Source organism: Salvelinus fontinalis, chromosome 1, assembly GCF_029448725.1.
Source record: "Salvelinus fontinalis isolate EN_2023a chromosome 1, ASM2944872v1, whole genome shotgun sequence".
In the NCBI taxonomy this organism is placed as follows: Eukaryota; Metazoa; Chordata; class Actinopteri; order Salmoniformes; family Salmonidae; genus Salvelinus; species Salvelinus fontinalis.
The window spans coordinates 47,434,058-47,450,510 of record NC_074665.1 but is presented as its reverse complement, the minus strand read 5'-3'; the positions used below and the strand labels follow the sequence as shown (position 1 = coordinate 47,450,510).

At 46.1% G+C, this 16,453-nt stretch overlaps 1 protein-coding gene across 1 annotated transcript in view; it reads right to left on the bottom strand.

Moving 5' to 3' along the window:
• Positions 1–16,453, bottom strand: part of wdr90 (WD repeat domain 90) — a 49,332-nt gene that overhangs the window by 22,199 nt on the left and 10,680 nt on the right. The window contains exons 6-19 of the mRNA XM_055924123.1: positions 16,324–16,450; positions 15,911–15,978; positions 15,406–15,518; positions 14,941–15,201; positions 14,712–14,774; positions 14,501–14,569; positions 13,788–13,898; positions 13,401–13,546; positions 13,060–13,117; positions 2,817–2,935; positions 2,210–2,371; positions 1,380–1,510; positions 1,124–1,240; positions 33–268 (exon numbers count right to left, since the gene is read on the bottom strand). Of these exons, the coding sequence (XP_055780098.1) occupies positions 33–268; positions 1,124–1,240; positions 1,380–1,510; positions 2,210–2,371; positions 2,817–2,935; positions 13,060–13,117; positions 13,401–13,546; positions 13,788–13,898; positions 14,501–14,569; positions 14,712–14,774; positions 14,941–15,201; positions 15,406–15,518; positions 15,911–15,978; positions 16,324–16,450 (1,781 nt within the window). The remainder of the gene's footprint in view (positions 1–32; positions 269–1,123; positions 1,241–1,379; positions 1,511–2,209; positions 2,372–2,816; positions 2,936–13,059; positions 13,118–13,400; positions 13,547–13,787; positions 13,899–14,500; positions 14,570–14,711; positions 14,775–14,940; positions 15,202–15,405; positions 15,519–15,910; positions 15,979–16,323; positions 16,451–16,453) is intronic.

The following is a 16,453-nucleotide window of genomic DNA, read 5'->3' as shown; positions in this document are numbered from 1 at the left end:
TGTGCCATCAGTTCCAGGGCTCGAGTTCCCACCTGCTGCATGGAGTCCATGTCCCAGACGCGCACGGTGCGGTCGCAGGAGGCGGTGGTGATGCGCCGACGGATACCGTCCACGCTGAAGCCCAGCACGCCGTCCGTGTGTGACCTCATCAGGGTGCTGTAGCCCCGGCTGCTCACGTCCAGGTAGCCCAGGTTACCGCCGGTGGTGGCCGCCATGACGCTGAGGCCGTCGTCGGACACGGACACAAGGCTCACAGGACCCTCGTGTTCTGGGGAGGAAAGACAGGGGGGCTGAGGAACACCGGAGTGTGTGTCTGTGTACTGTAGGCTGAGAAAGTGCGTTGGCTGAGGAAATGGGAGGCAGCGTGCGCAGAATGTGGGTTTTGATTAAATGGCAGCGATTACATTACTTTAAAATCCCATCAAGACTGCTTTGAAACCCTTCATACGAGCAATACGATTTTAGCTCTTTGATAAGTGCTTTGACTGGGATTCAACCTGGAAACCCCATTGATATGGGTTGTGTTCAAACACCTTCAGTTTATCAGAGACATTTACTTCAAACAAGTTACCAATTCTTTAGATGCCAGTCAATATTGACACGTTGAATGCGGCAGATGTACCGAATAAAACAAATGACTGTGGCTGAGTGAGATGTCTTTTCTTCCTACCACTGGTTTTGCGGATGACTTTAGGAATGAGTGATGTGGTTGTTTTTTACCTATATTAGGGAAAGGCAGATACCTAGTCAGCTGTACTATTGAATGCCTTCAACTGAAATGTGTCTTCTGCATTTAACCCAACCCCTCTGAATCAGAGAGGTGCGGGGGGCTGCCTTAAAATCGACCTCCACGTCTTTGGTGCTCGTGGGAACGTTGGGTTAACTGCCTTGCTCAGGGGCAGAACGACAGATTTTTAGCATGTCAGCTCGGGGATTCAATCCAGCAACCTTTCGGTTACTGGCCCAACGCACTAACCACTAGCCCACCTAAGTCACTCTGGATTAGAATGTCTGCTGAATGACTAAAATGTTCAATGTAAATGTAGATGATTGACAGACCGAGCAGGGATGGAGCTGAATGTTAAAATAAGGGGCCCTGCTGTTGAACTGTGCCTGTTCTCACCAGCCTCCAGGAACACGGTGGAGAAGTCTAGGGGCCAGAGCCGCAGGAAGCCGTCCTCAGAGCCTGTGGCGCAGAACCCTGATGACACGCTGATGCTGTTGACAGCGATGCCCAGACCTGGTGGGAAGGAGAACATTTTTATTGTTCAACACAGCACAGTTTAAAGTGATCTCATGTCTCACCTCAAATTACCTTTATCCCTCTCTTTCTCCCTCCCTATATCCCTCCCCGCCCTCCTCCTCCACCGTCCTCTCACCCATGCCGAAGGTCTGTTTCTCACGGCGCTGAGCGTGGGCCTGCTGGGCAGGCAGCAGTCTCCTGACGTTCTTGATCGCCACGCTCCCGTAGTCTATCTCCAGGATGTGGCCACTGCGGCTACTGGCAAATCTATTGGAAACAAGAAAACCGAGGCTCCATAATGGCTCAAAGTCTTCTTAGAAAATTGAGCACTTATGGCCTCCTCTCCGAAGAGTGGGCGGGATTATGTACTTTAGACTGGGTTATTAGGAAATTGAGTAGTGTGGCTCCAGCAGGTGAGGTGTCAGTCACTCAGAGGCAGTGACGTGTGGATCTTTTCAAACCTTTCATAGGCTCAGCGGGAGAGAAGTAGAGAGAGAAAGAGAAGGCACTGGGTTCTGATTCTCCGAAATGGAACTACGCAGGGCTTGGAGGAAGACATAAGTAAGCTCACAGTTTGGAGAGCCAAATTTGCACATATACCAATTTAAAAATGTTCTTCCGCCATGTTTTAAGGTCAAGGTAATTTATCTTCGATGGTAAAATGCTTACAGTGGGTCAGATTTAGCCTCGTAAACACCAGACTGAGTCACGCTGCGCTATCAGCAACATTCATGTAAGCTCGCGGGATCAGGCAGCTTTGCGAGGCAAGATTTACTGTAGAAGGGTTTCTAGATATACTGTGACATTTGCACCCTTCCAGAAGTTATAGACTGCATCTCAAAATGGTACCCTATTCCCTCTATAGTGTACTACTTTTGACCAGAGCCCGCACTATTTGGGATGCAGCCATAGCCTACCTATAATATATGAAAAGTTTTTAAAAAACTGAAAGGAGTGTGTGCTCACAGCGTGCGGTCCTCAGGCTCGCGGTCAGCAGAGTGACCCTCCTCAAAGGCCACGTCGGTGAAGTCCAGGGCGTGGTACTCCCCCAGGTTGACCGGACAAGACCGCAGGACCCCGCTCCGCACACGCCACAACCGAACGTTATCCCGACCACAGGACACCATCCTGGGGCGTAAATACACAAAATAACATATTTACATTTTGGCTATTTAGCAAAGGCAAAACAATTATAATTATCACAGTGACACAAACTCAAGATGACAGAATGGGCACATTCCTACACACATTTATTTTAACCTCTAATGAATCCTAAATGAAGCCTTACATATTTGTATTTATTATGGATCCCCATTACTCTTCCTGGGGTCCAGCAAAATGAAGGAAGTTTATACACTTTTAAAACATTACAATACATTCACCGATTTCACTGCCAGAGGGCACACAGAACACACTGTGTGGCCTCAGGCCCCTACTCCACCACTACCACATATCTACATTACTAAATACATGTGTATGTATAGTGCGTATGTTATCGTGTGTGTGTGTGTGTGTGTGTGTGTCAATGTTTGTGTTGCTTCACATATTGAAGTATGATAGACTGTAACGTTACCGTGTGTCATCAAAGAAGGCAATCTTCATGGTCTGTATGTCCACGTCGGTGTGTGCTTTGGCCAGGACAGACACCTCTCCTCCTTTAGTGACACACAGGGTGTTCCACACAACCACCATCTGTGGAGGAGAGTTAAAAGAGTGAAAAGATTTGACATGGGCCCGCAGGTGCTCAAAAGTTCTATAGCTGCACCATTGAGAGCATCTTGACTGGCTGCGTTGCGTCACTGCTTGGTTCGGCAACTGCAAGGCACGACAGAGGGTAGTGAGTATACCACTGCTGCTACCGTCTATGATATATCCTGTTCCCTAGTCACTTTAACCCTACCTAAACTCAGCAAAAAAAGAAACGTCCTCTCACTGTCAACAGCGTTTATTTTCAGCAAACACGTGTCAATATTTGTATGAAACAAATACAAGTTCCACAGACATGTGACTAACAGAAATGGAATAATGTGTCCCTGAACAAAAGGGGGGGTCAAAATCCAAAGTAACAGTCAGTATTGGTGTGGCCACCATCTGCATTAAGTACTGCAGTGCATCTCCTCCTCATGGACTGCACCAGATTTGCCAGTTCTTGCTGTGAGATGTTACCCCACTCATCCAACAAGCCACCTGCAACTTCCCGGACATTTCTAGGGGGAATGGACATAGCCCTCACCCTCCGATCCAACAGGTCCCAGACCTGCTCAATGGGATTGAGATCCGGGCTCTTCGCTGGCCATGGCAGAACACTGACATTCCTGTCTTACAGGAAATCACACACAGAACGAGCAGTATGGTTGGTGGCATTGTCATGCTGGAGGGTCATGTCAGGATGAGCCTGCAGGAAGGGTACCACATGAGGAAGGAGGATGTCTTCCCTGTAACGCACAGCGTAGAGATTGCCTGCAATGACAACAAGCTCAGGCCGATGATGCTGTGGCACCGCCCCAGACCATGACAGACCCTCCACCTCCAAATCGATCCCGCTCCAGAGTACAGGCCTCGGTGTAACGCTCATTCCTTCGACGATAAACTCGAATCCGACCATCGCCCCTGGTGAGAGAGAACCGCAACTCGTCAGTGAAGAGCACTTTTTGCCAGTCCTGTCTGGTCCAGCGACGGTGGGTTTGTGCCTATACGTAACGTTGTTGCCAATGATGTCTGGTGGGGACCTGCCTTACAACAGGCCTACAAGCCCTCAGTCCAGCCTCTCTCAGCCTATTGCGGACAGTCTGAGCACTGATGGAGGGATTGTGCGTTCCTGGATTAACTCGGGCAGTTGTTGTTGCCATCCTGTACCTGTCCCGCAGTGTGATGTTCGGATGTACCGATCCTGTGCAGGTGTTGTTACACGTGGTCTGCCACTGCGAGAACGATCAGCTGTCCATCCTGTCTCCCTGTAGCGCTGTCTTAGGCATCTCACAGTACGGACATTGCAATTTATTGCCCTGGCCACATCTGCAGTCATCATGCCTCTTTGCAGCATACCTAAGGCACGTTCACGCAGATGAGCAGGGACCCTGGGCATCTTTCTTTTGATGTTTTTCAGAGTCAGGAGAAAGGCCTCTTTAGTGTCTTCAGTTTTCATAAATGTGACCATAATTGCCTACCCTCTGTAAGCTGTGTCTTAACGACCGTTCCACAGGTGAATGTTCATTAATTGTTCATTGAACAAGCATTGTTTAAACCCTTTACAATGAAGATCTGTGAAGTTATTTGGATTTTTACAAATTATCTTTGAAAGACAAGGTCCTGAAAAAGAGACATTTATTTTTTTGCTGAGTTTATATGTACATAGCTACAACAATTACCTTGTACAACTGCACATCGACTCAACACTGGTACTTCCTGTGTATAGCCACGCTATTGTCCACGTCCTGTGTATAGCCACGCTATTGTCCACGTCCTGTGTATAGCCACGCTATTTTCCACTCTCTGTGTATAGCCACGCTATCTTCCACGTCCTGTGTATAGCCACGCTATCTTCCACGTCCTGTGTATAGCCACGCTATTTTCCACGTCCTGTGTATAGCCACGCTATTTTCCACGTCCTGTGTATAGCCACGCTATTTTCCACTCTCTGTGTATAGCCACGCTATCTTCCACGTCCTGTGTATAGCCACGCTATCTTCCACGTCCTGTGTATAGCCACGCTATCTTCCACGTCCTGTGTATAGCCACGCTATCTTCCACGTCCTGTGTATAGCCACGCTATCTTCCACGTCCTGTGTATAGCCACGCTATCTTCCACGTCCTGTGTATAGCCACGCTATCTTCCACGTCCTGTGTATAGCCACGCTATCTTCCACATCCTGTGTATAGCCACGCTATTTTCCACTCCCTGTCTATAGCCACGCTATTTTCCACTCCCTGTCTATAGCCACGCTATTTTCCACGCCCTGTCTATAGCCACGCTATTTTCCACGCCCTGTCTATAGCCACGCTATTTTCCACTCCCTGTCTATAGCCACGCTATTTTCCACTCCCTGAATATAGCCACGCTATTTTCCACTCCCTGAATATAGCCACGCTATTTTCCACTCCCCGAATATAGCCACGCTATTTTCCACTCCCCGAATATAGCCACGCTATTTTCCACTCCCCGAATATAGCCACGCTATTTTCCACTCCCCGAATATAGCCACGCTATTTTCCACTCCCCGAATATAGCCACGCTATTTTCCACTCCCTGTCTATAGCCACGCTATTCTCCACTCCCTGTCTATAGCCACGCTATTTTCCACTCCCTGTCTATAGCCACGCTATTTTCCACTCCGTGTATATAGCCACGCTATTTTCCACTCCCTGAATATAGCCACGCTATTTTCCACTCCCTGAATATAGCCACGCTATTTTCCACTCCCTGAATATAGCCACATTATTCTCCACTCCCTGAATATAGCCACATTATTCTCCACTCCCTGAATATAGCCACATTATTCTCCACTCCCTGAATATAGCCACGCTATTCTCCACTCCCTGTATATAGCCACGCTATTTTCCACTCCCTGTATATAGCCATGCTATTTTCCACTCCCTGTATATAGCCACGCTATTTTCCACTCCCTGTATATAGCCACGCTATGTTCCACTCCCTGTATATAGCCACGCTATGTTCCACTCCCTGTATATAGCCACGCTATGTTCCACTCCCTTTATATAGCCACGCTATTCTCCACTCCCTGTATATAGCCACGCTATTTTCCACTCCCTGTATATAGCCACGCTATTCTCCACTCCCTGTATATAGCCATGCTATTTTCCACTCCCTGTATATAGCCATGCTATTTTCCACTCCCTGTATTTAGCCATGCTATTTTCCACTCCCTGTATATAGCCATGCTATTTTCCACTCCCTGTATATAGCCATGCTATTTTCCACTCCCTGTATATAGCCATGCTATTTTCCACTCCCTGTATATAGCCATGCTATTTTCCACTCCCTGTATATAGCCATGCTATTTTCCACTCCCTGTATATAGCCATGCTATTTTCCACTCCCTGTATATAGCCATGCTATTTTCCACTCCCTGTATATAGCCATGCTATTTTCTACTCCCTGTAAAGGCACGCCCTACTCAGAGACACAGCTGCATGTGAGCTCTCACATTTTTCAACATGTTTTTTTACAAAAGGATAGATTTGGAGTTCGATAAACTTGGATTTTTCGGCAGGTACATACACAGGATGCTACCCTACACAGCATGGCCTTCGCTCCAGATCAAAACTCCAAACCTACAACCTAATTTTGACGAAAATTAACCGGAGAGATGACTGCTTCCAAGGTTATTTTCCCAAGCTATACGTAGGGTGGTCTAGCAAACAAACAGCAGAGACCTGAGGACACCATCCAACCTGGAACTGAGTGAACAGTGTTTGGTCTGATGCTATTTTGAAAGTCAAGAAGAAAAAATAAGAAAAAAATAAAGTACATTACAATGATGTATTTTATGGGGACTGAATGCTGAGTTAAGGCTCCCAGGCTTGCAAGGACAGACCAGATACAAATTCAATTAGCATGAATGTGTGAAGTAAAAGGTGTCGAGGCCTTTGGGCCCAACAAGTGGCAGGAGTTTTTGAAGCATCCTCTGAAGCCCCCTCCCGCTGTTCTAAGACCATTCACTGGCATTTCCTACAAGAAATCTGCCTCCAGAAATAAAAACTTCTCCCAAGTGGGCGTGACACCTACTCCCGTTGCCTGCTACACTGCTGCTTGGATTCCACCTGGCAATCTGTTCACCGTCTGCCCATGTCTGGTACAGGTACCCCCACCACACTCACCCCTCTCTCCCGAGCTTTCGCACGCCTCCAGCACTCATGCAGTTGGGCGAGTGACTCTGAAGTTATTATATATTTTATTTGTTTCTTGTGCATTTTGCTATTTGCCTCATGACTCCTGTATACTTTTTTGACTACAAACTTTCTTTACCCAACCGTGGGACAGACTGTTTGTTCCCACACTCGGGACTCTGACCCTCTATTGGTTACACTGACTTTTGGCCTCCCATCCTATTCTAACCACCTCTCGCCAGCTTTGTATTCATGTTACCTGATGAAATTGCTGTTCAATATGATCTTGTTGCCATCTGATGCACATTCAGATGTCATAAATCAGCACTGCAGTTCTCCCTGCAGAGCTCTCCCAAATTCTGACGTGTGCTCTGATATCTGCTTCACTGATTTCTGCTCACGTAAAAGCCTGAGTTTTCTGCACGTTAACACTAGAAGCTTATTACCTAAAATGGATCAATTGAAAGTGTGGGTTCACAGCTCCAATCCAGATGTGTTGGTCATTACGGAGACGTGGTTAAAGAAGAGTGTTTTGAATACTGATGGTAACCTTCCTTGTTATAACCTTTTTCAGCAAGACAGATCTTCCAAAAGATGGGGGAGTGGCAATCTTTACCAAGGATCACCTTCAGTGCTCGGTTGTCTCCACCAAGTCTGTCCCCAAACAATTTGATTTGCTGGTTTTAAGCATTCAACTTTCAAATAGCTCTTTGTTGACTGATGCTGGGTGCTGCTTGGTGACTTGAACATGCTTAAACCACCTGATCAAGTCCAAAAGCAATGGGACTCCCTAAATCATTCTCAGATTATCACCAATCCCACAAGGTGGGACTCCAAACACCCAGAAAAGGCTACTCTCCTCGATGGTATCCTCACAAATAATCAGTCTGGTGTTTTCTGTAATGACCTTAGTGATCACTGTTTTACAGCCTGTGTTCGTAATGGCTGCTCAGTGAAACGACCTGTCCTGATTTGTCATAGACAAATGCTAAAAACACTTTAATGAGCAAGCTTTCCTTCATGAACTGGCCTCTAAAATGGTATAGAATCGGCTTGATCCCCTCTGTCGAAGACGCTTGGAACTTCTTTTTTGATATTTTCAGTGGTATTGTATTAACAAACACACCCCTATAAAGAAAAAAAAAAGTTACTCCACCTCAAGAATTGCATTTAGCGAATGGCTCGGTACACGCATTCTCAGGTTGACTGGCTCTCATTCAGGCAAATGAGAAATAAGTGCACTCAGGCCAAAGTTAGTTACTCTAAGGAGCAGTTCTCTTTTTGTGGGTCTAACCCCAAGTAGTTCTGGAAATCGGTTAAAGACCTGGAGAATAAACCCTCTTCACAGCTGCCCATGTCCCTTAATGTTGATGATGTGGTTGTTACTGACAAGAAGCACATGGCTGAGCGCTTTAATCACCACTTCATTAAGTCAAGATTCCTATTTCACTCAGCCATGCCTCCTTGCCCGTCCAACATTTCCTCATCTCCCACCCCTTCTAATGCGACTACCCCCGATGCTTCTCCCTCTTTTTCCCCTGCCCCGCTACAAAGTTTCTCCTTGCAGGCAGTCACTGAGTCCGAGGTGCTGAAGGAGCTCCTTAAACTTGACCCCAAAAAAACATCTGGGTCAGATGGTTTAGACCCTTTCTTCTAAGTTTGCTGCCCCTATCATCGTCAAGCCTGTCTCTCCTTTCTGGGGAGGTTCCCATTGCTTGGAAGGCAGCCACGGTTCGTCCTTTATTTAAAGGGGGAGATCAAGCTGATCTTAACTGTTATAGGCCTATTTCTATTTTGCCCTGTTAATCAAAAGTGTTGGAAAAACTTGTCAATCAACTGACTGGCTTTCTTGATGTCAATAGTATTCTCTCTTGTATGCAATCTGTTTTTTGCTCAGGTTATGGATGTGTCTTAAAAAGGTCCTCAATGATGTCACCATTGCCCTTGATTCTAAGCAATATTGTGCTGCTATTTTTATTGAGTTGGCCAAAGCTTTTGATACGGTAGACCATTTCATTCTTGTGGGCCGGCTAAGGAGTATTAGTGTCTCTGAGGGGTCTTTGGGCTGGTTTGCTAACTACCTCAAAGAGTGCAGTGTGTAAAGTCAGACAATCTGCTGTCTCAGCCACTGCCTGTCACCAAGGGAGTACCCAAAGGCTCAATCCTAGGCCCCAAGTTCTTATCAATTTACATCAACAACATAGCTCAGGCAGTAGGAAGATCTCTCACCCATTTATATGCAGATGATACAGTCATATCCTCAGCTGGCCCCTCCGCGGATTTTGTGTTAAATGCTCTACAACAAAGCTTTCTCTACCCTTAACCTTGTTCTGAACACCTCCAAAACAAAGGTCATATGGTTTGGTAAGAAGAATGCCCCACCTCCCACAGGTGTGATTACTAGCTCTGAGGGTTTAGAGCATGAGGTAGTCACCTCATACAAGTGCTTGGGAATATGGCTTGACGGTGCACTGCCCTTCTTTCAGCCCATATCAAAGCTGCAGGCCAAAGTCAAATCTAGACTTGGTTTCCTCTATCATAATCGCTCCTCTTTCACCCCAGCTGCCAAACTAACCCTGATTCAGATGACCATCCTACCCATGCTAGATTACAGAGACATCATTTATAGGTGCTCTCGAGCGGCTACGAGTGCTCTCGAGCGGCTAGATGTTCTTTACTATTTGGCCATCAGATTTGCCACCAATGCTCCTTATAGGACACATCACTGCACTCTATACTCTTCTGTAAATTGGTAATCTCTGTATACCCGTCGCAAGACCCACTGGTTGATCCTTATTTATAAAACCATTTTAGGCCTCACTCCCCCCTATCTGAGATATCTACTGCAGCCCTCATCCTCCACATACAACACCCGTTCTGCCAGTCACATTCTGTTAAAGGTCCACAAAGCACACATATCCCTGAGTCGCTCCTCTTTTCAGTTCGTTGCAGCTAGCGACTGGAACGAGCTGCAACAAACACTCAAACTGGACAGTTTTATCTTAATCTCTTCATTCAAAGACTCAATCATGGACAATCTTACTGACAGTTGTGGCTGCTTTGTGTGATGTATTGTTGTCTCTACCTTCTTGCCCTAATGTTTGTACCATGTTTTGTACTGCTACCATGTTGTTGTTATGTTGTGTTGCTACCATGCTGTGTTGTCATGTGTTGCTGCCTTGCTATGTTGTCTTAGGTCTCTCTTCACGTAGAGTTGTCTCTTTTGTGATGTGTGTTTTGTCCTATATTTATATTTTATTTATTTATTATTTTTAATCCCAGGCCCTCGGCCCCGCAGGAGGCCTTTTGGTAGGCCGTCATTGTAAATAAGAATTTGTTCTTAACTTTCCCAGTTAAATAAAGGTTCAATAAAAAAATATAGCCATGTTATTGGCTACTCCCTGTATATAGCCATGTTATTGGCTACTCCCTGTATATAGCCATGTTATTGGCTACTCCCTGTATATAGCCATGTTATTTGCTACTCCCTGTATATAGCCATGTTATTTGCTACTCCCTGTATATAGCCATGTTATTTGCTACTCCCTGTATATAGCCATGTTATTTGCTATTCCCTATTAGAGGTCGACCGATTAATCGGAATGGCCGATTAATTAGGTTACAGGAAATCGGTATTTTTGGGCGCCGACTTGACGATTTCTATACCTTTATTTAACTAGGCAAGTCAGTTAAGAACACATTCTTATTTTCAAGGATGGCCTAGGAACGGTGGGTTAACTGCCTCGTTCAGGGGCCGAACGACAGATTATCACCTTGTCAGCTCGGGGGATCCAATCTTGCAACATTATAGTTAACTAGTTCAACGCAATAACGACCTGCCTCTCTCTCGGAGACTGCCCGTTACACAAATGCAGTAAGCCAAGGTAAGTTGCTAGCTAGCATTAAACTTATCTTATAAAAAACAATCAATCATAATCACTAGTTAACTACACATGGTTGATGATATTACTAGATATTATCTAGCGTGTCCAGCGTTGCATATAATCTGACTGAGCATACAAGTATCTAAGTATCTGACTGAGCGGTGGTAGGCAGAAGCAGGCGCGTAAACATTCATTCAAACAGCACTTTCGTGCGTTTTGCCAGCAGCTCTTCGTTGTGCGTCAAGCATTGCGCTGTTTATGACTTCAAGCCTATCAAATCCCGAGATGAGGCTGGTGTAATCGAAGTGAAATGGCTAGCTAGTTAGCGTGCGCTAATAGCGTTTCAAACGTCACTCGCTCTGAGCATTCTAGTAGTTGTTCCCGTGGCTCTGCATGGGTAACGCTGCTTCAATGGTGGCTGTTGTCGTTGTGTTGCTGGTTTGAGCCCAGGGAGGAGCGAGGAGAGAGACGGAAGCTATACTGTTACACTTGCAATACTAAAGTGCCTATAAGAACATCTAATAGTCAAAGGTTAATGAAATACAAATGGTATAGAGGGAAATAGTCCTATAATTCCTATAATAACTACAACCTAAAACTTCTTACATGGGAATATTAAAGACTCGTGTTAAAAGGAACCACCAGCTTTCATATGTTCTCATGTTCTGAGCAAGGAACTGAAACGTTAGCTTTCATACATCATATTGCACTTTTACTTTCTTCTCCAACACTTTGTTTTTCCATTATTTAAACCAAATTGAACATGTTTCATTATTTACTTGAGGCTAAATTGATTTTATTGATGTATTATATTAAGTTAAAATAAGTGTTCATAGGGCCTCCCGGGTGGCGCAGTGGTCTAGGGCACTGCATCGCAGTGCTAACTGCGCCACCAGAGTCTCTGGGTTCGCCCCAGGCTCTGTCGCAGCCGGCCGCGACCGGGAGGTCCGTGGGGCGACGCACAATTGGGCTAGCGTCGTCCGGGTTAGGGAGGGTTTGGCCGGTAGGGATTTCCTTGTCTCATCGCGCCCCAGCGACTCCTGTGGCGGGCTGGGCGCAGTGCGCGCTAACCAAGGGGGCCAGGTGCACGGTGTTTCCTCCGACACATTGGTGCGGCTGGCTTCCGGGTTGGAGGCGCGCTGTGTTAAAGAAGCAGTGCGGCTTGGTTGGGTTGTGCCTCGGAGGACGCATGGCTTTCGACCTTCGTCTCTCCCGAGCCCGTACGGGAGTTGTAGCGATGAGACAAGATAGTAATTACTAGCGATTGGATACCACGAAAATTGGGGAGAAAAGGGGGGATAAAAAATTTAAAAAATAAAAAAAGGTGTTCATTCAGTATTGTTGTAATTGTCATTATTACAAAAAATAATAATAATAATAATTGGCCGATTAATCTGTATCGGCTTTTTTGGTCCTCCAATAATCGGTATCGGCGTTGAAAAAGCATAATCGGTCGACCTCTACTCCCTATATAAAGTTATTTTAACTGGTCATTGTTATTCAATCTTATTCACCATTTTTTAATCTTTAACTCTGCATTGTTGAAAAAGGACCCGTAAGCATTTCACTGTTACTCTACACCTGTTGTTTACGAAACATGTGACAAATAATTGTTTTTTTTAAGTTAGGCCCCCACCGCCAAACAACAAGCAATTAACTTTCTGTTCACAGTCACAGCAATCAGTCAACTATAAAAGGTGACTAACACTGATTGCGAAGCCATGGTAAAAGTCATGATGATGATAATGAATTGTTCCCCCCCGAGCGTTTCTCATTAGGTCCCTAAGCAGTGCGCTGAAGTGTTTTTCTATTGACCTTGGTTGCTCCCTAGCTGGGTAACCATGGTAAACAGATTGTTTTGTTTTCAGGTAAGAAAGCAGCTAGAAGGCCAAAATAAAGATAATTGTTTAACCTGAAACAAACTGAGTTTAAGACTGAATAAGTTCGTCTTGGCTGTAGCCAAAACGTGACTAAGAAGAATTGTTTCGACAGAATTGTATATATGGTTCATATTAAGAATACAATCTGTATACAATTCTTCCGAGTCACGCATCATATCATGGCTATGTTGGCTGTGGCGCTTACTGTTTTACTGTGTCCGTCTTTCCCCACTCCACATAGAACCCCACCGCTGTAGGAGAAGCTGAGGACAACAAGAAGCACAAGTCAGGAACAGAGTGAATATCAGTCCTTAAAGCAAATGTGTGTGTGTTGTATTATACTGTATAGGCGTGTGGTTCGCTTAATGAGGACAATGGGCCAGGAACACATAGGGGAAAGTCAAATGTGAAGAGCAGTTACGTAAGAGGGGAGATGTGAGGTGAAGAGGTGTGTGTGTTTATATGTGAAGGGTCACCTTAGTGAGGTCAGCAAGTGAGCATGGGTATTGTGGCCGAGCGTGTGCGTTTGTGTGTGTGAACGGTCACCTCAACGAGGACAGTGAGTGAGCGTGGGTCTTGAACATGGCCAAGCAGTTGGCCTTGAGGTAGTTCCAAACCCGCACCACACTCTGAATGCCGGTCTGGGCCGAGGCCAGCACTGTGCTGTTCCCATTGAACGTGAGAGCAGACACCTGACAGCACAGAGACAGCACACGTTGACAGTGACAAAATGCAGCGCTAGTGTCAAAAAAGACCACGGAACTCTTATTACCTGCTGTGGCATTTCATTCAAAACCTGTTATAGTACAACGTCTACAGCACCAGCCAGGCCAAGTATTTGAAGTGGTATGGCCTACTATGACAACAGCGGCGCTGTTTGTGAGTGTGTGTTGTGTGTGTATTCAGGATATTTCATTAAACTGTGTGTTACACCTTATCAGTGTGGCCGATGAAGAACCTCTGCTGTCCGGAGGAGATCTTCATGGAGACGATGATGGCGTGACAGGGATACACCACCGTATCCCCAGACTTAGTCCATAGAGCCTATAGGGAGAGAAGTAGTAGATTGCTATTTAGAAATCGAGTAGTTTGAATCCTGGATGCTGATTGGCTGAAAGCAATGGTATATCAGACATTATACTGTGTGGTTCAAGCCCTGAGTGCCGATTGACTGAAAGCCGCAATATATCAGACCGTATACTACGGGCATGACAAAATGTACATTTTTCTGCTCTAATTAAGTTGGTAGCCAGTTTATAATAGCAATATAGCACCTATAACACCTGCCCGCTTAACCCGGAAGCCAGCTGCACCAATGTGTCGGAGGAAACAGCATTCAACTGACGACAGAGTCCGTCTGCAGGCACCCGGCCCGCCATAGGGAGTCGCTAGAGAGCGATGAACCAAGTAAAGCCCCTCCCCGGCCAAACCCTCCCCTAACCCGGACTACGCTGGTCCAATTGTGCGCCACCCTATGGGACTCCCGATCACGGCCGGTTGTGACACAACCTGGGATCGAACCAGAGTCTGTAGTAACGCCTCAAGCACTGCGACGCAGTGCCTTAGATCGCTGCGCCACTCGTGAGGCCCCTGTGCGAAAACACATCTCATAGCGTAAACAAACACAGTGCCACCTTGAGACTTACACATTTCATAGTGGCTCCCCCGAAACCAATGATTCTGTTGAGCCTGAGGATAGGGTCAGGATGCAGCTTCTGAGTAGACAGAAACAGGATTCACACCAATAACTGCATGGGTTCACACAATATTCTGTACAATCTCATTGTACGGAAACTAACAAAGTCGTCAGGTGTTTCAAAAACTAAAGTCAATTTCCTTTTTCTTGTCTTTTCTTACCCGCTGTTGGGATTCCTTGGCTATTGGAAGAGTGACAGGTCTTGAGACTGCTGTACAAACAATCTGGAAACGCAAAGAGACGAATACGGAATCCTTCAACAATACAGAAACAAAGCAGTGTGTAGGAGCAGGGAAGCACAGGAAGTGGCTTTGTGAAAGAGGTCTGTTACATAAAGGGTGGGGTGTAAATTGAGAGGTGTGTGTGTAAGTGCTAAATGGTGTGTCTCACCTCCTCTACGTCACTGTCGTCTCTGTGGGTGTTGATGTCATCCTCGGTGTGGGCGTAAACGTGCACGCCCCCATCGTCCCTGCACGGTATCCTGACAGCCGAGCGGTGCGACCTGGAGGTCCTCGACCCCTGACCTTTTCCCAGGTTGTCACCATGGAAATGCCAGTCGTCCTGTGATGCGTCTTGGCCGTTCAGGCCAGATGTGACCACTCCCAGCTCAGCAATACTGGACGTCTCCAGAGTGGTGCGATGCCTTGGGTGCTGGGGGAGGAAACGGCACATCAGGTTATGACAATGCGAAATACAGCCGTTTGTAATTGTACACAGAACAGTCAGTCTGACAGACTGTATACAGAAAATGGGGCGACCACACATATAGACATATACTGAGCATGAAAATACAATTTCAGACACAAAGAACACACACACAAACCAACCACCCACCCACCCAGGCTATTGTCTTACTAGTTTGGGGGTGGTGATCTGCTGGATGAGTGACACTCTGTCCTGCACTGGTTTGCTGATGTTCACACTGTGAGACATCTGTCTCATGGGACTCATCTCTGCTGGGGGACATGCTGGGGCAAGAAAACAATAACATTTACGTTCTACATTTACGTCATTTAGCAGACGCTCTTATCCAGAGCGACTTACAAATTGGAAAGTTCATACATATTCATCCTGGTCCCCCCATGGGAATTGAACCCTGGTCCCCCCGTGGGAATTGAACCCACAACCCTGGCGTTGCAAGCGCCATGCTCTACCAACTGAGCCACACGTGGTTGAATAACGTGCTGTTACTACAGAATTTGTACTGTGCAATTAATGTTTTCATTCTACTGTAATTATACACTAACATAGTAATCACTGCATTTGTCACAATTGCTGCTTAGGCACATCTATTCTTAACTTCATAGGAATTACTGAGGTAAATCAAACATTCATAGGCGTTATAGTGCTGTCCACTTACTAGATACAGCGCTGGGATAGCCTTTCTGAATGGAGTCAAAGGGCATCTTGGCTCCGTCTGATGGAAACCTGTCAGAATAAACAAAGTAGCAGCTCAAAAGTTTTAAACATAAGAAGCAGTTGAAAGGCAAGATGACACTTCAACACCGACTGAAACTAGACACTTCAATACCGACTGAAACTAGAAAATGTGCATAGCGTCAGCCATTGATTCGAATTGTGACAGCAGCTCGATTCACCCTGTCTATGGTAACTGGATAGCGGTTCATTAGGGCATACCGGTGCAAAACGTTTGAAAATGTTATTTAACAGACAATGAAAACAAGCAGTTATTTTTGGACAAGTCCAGGTAGTCCCTCGCTTTTTCAAATCAGTTTTCTCCCATTTGAATACCACCCTGGTGAAGCCACCCACCTGATGTAGTCATAGAGGTCATGCCAGCTGCCTCCCTTGGGCACAGGGAAGGACATCTCCCTAGGCATGGGGCCTGTGCCCAGAGATGACGCCAACCCGGCCTGCTTTGCCTCATTGAAGGACACTCCTG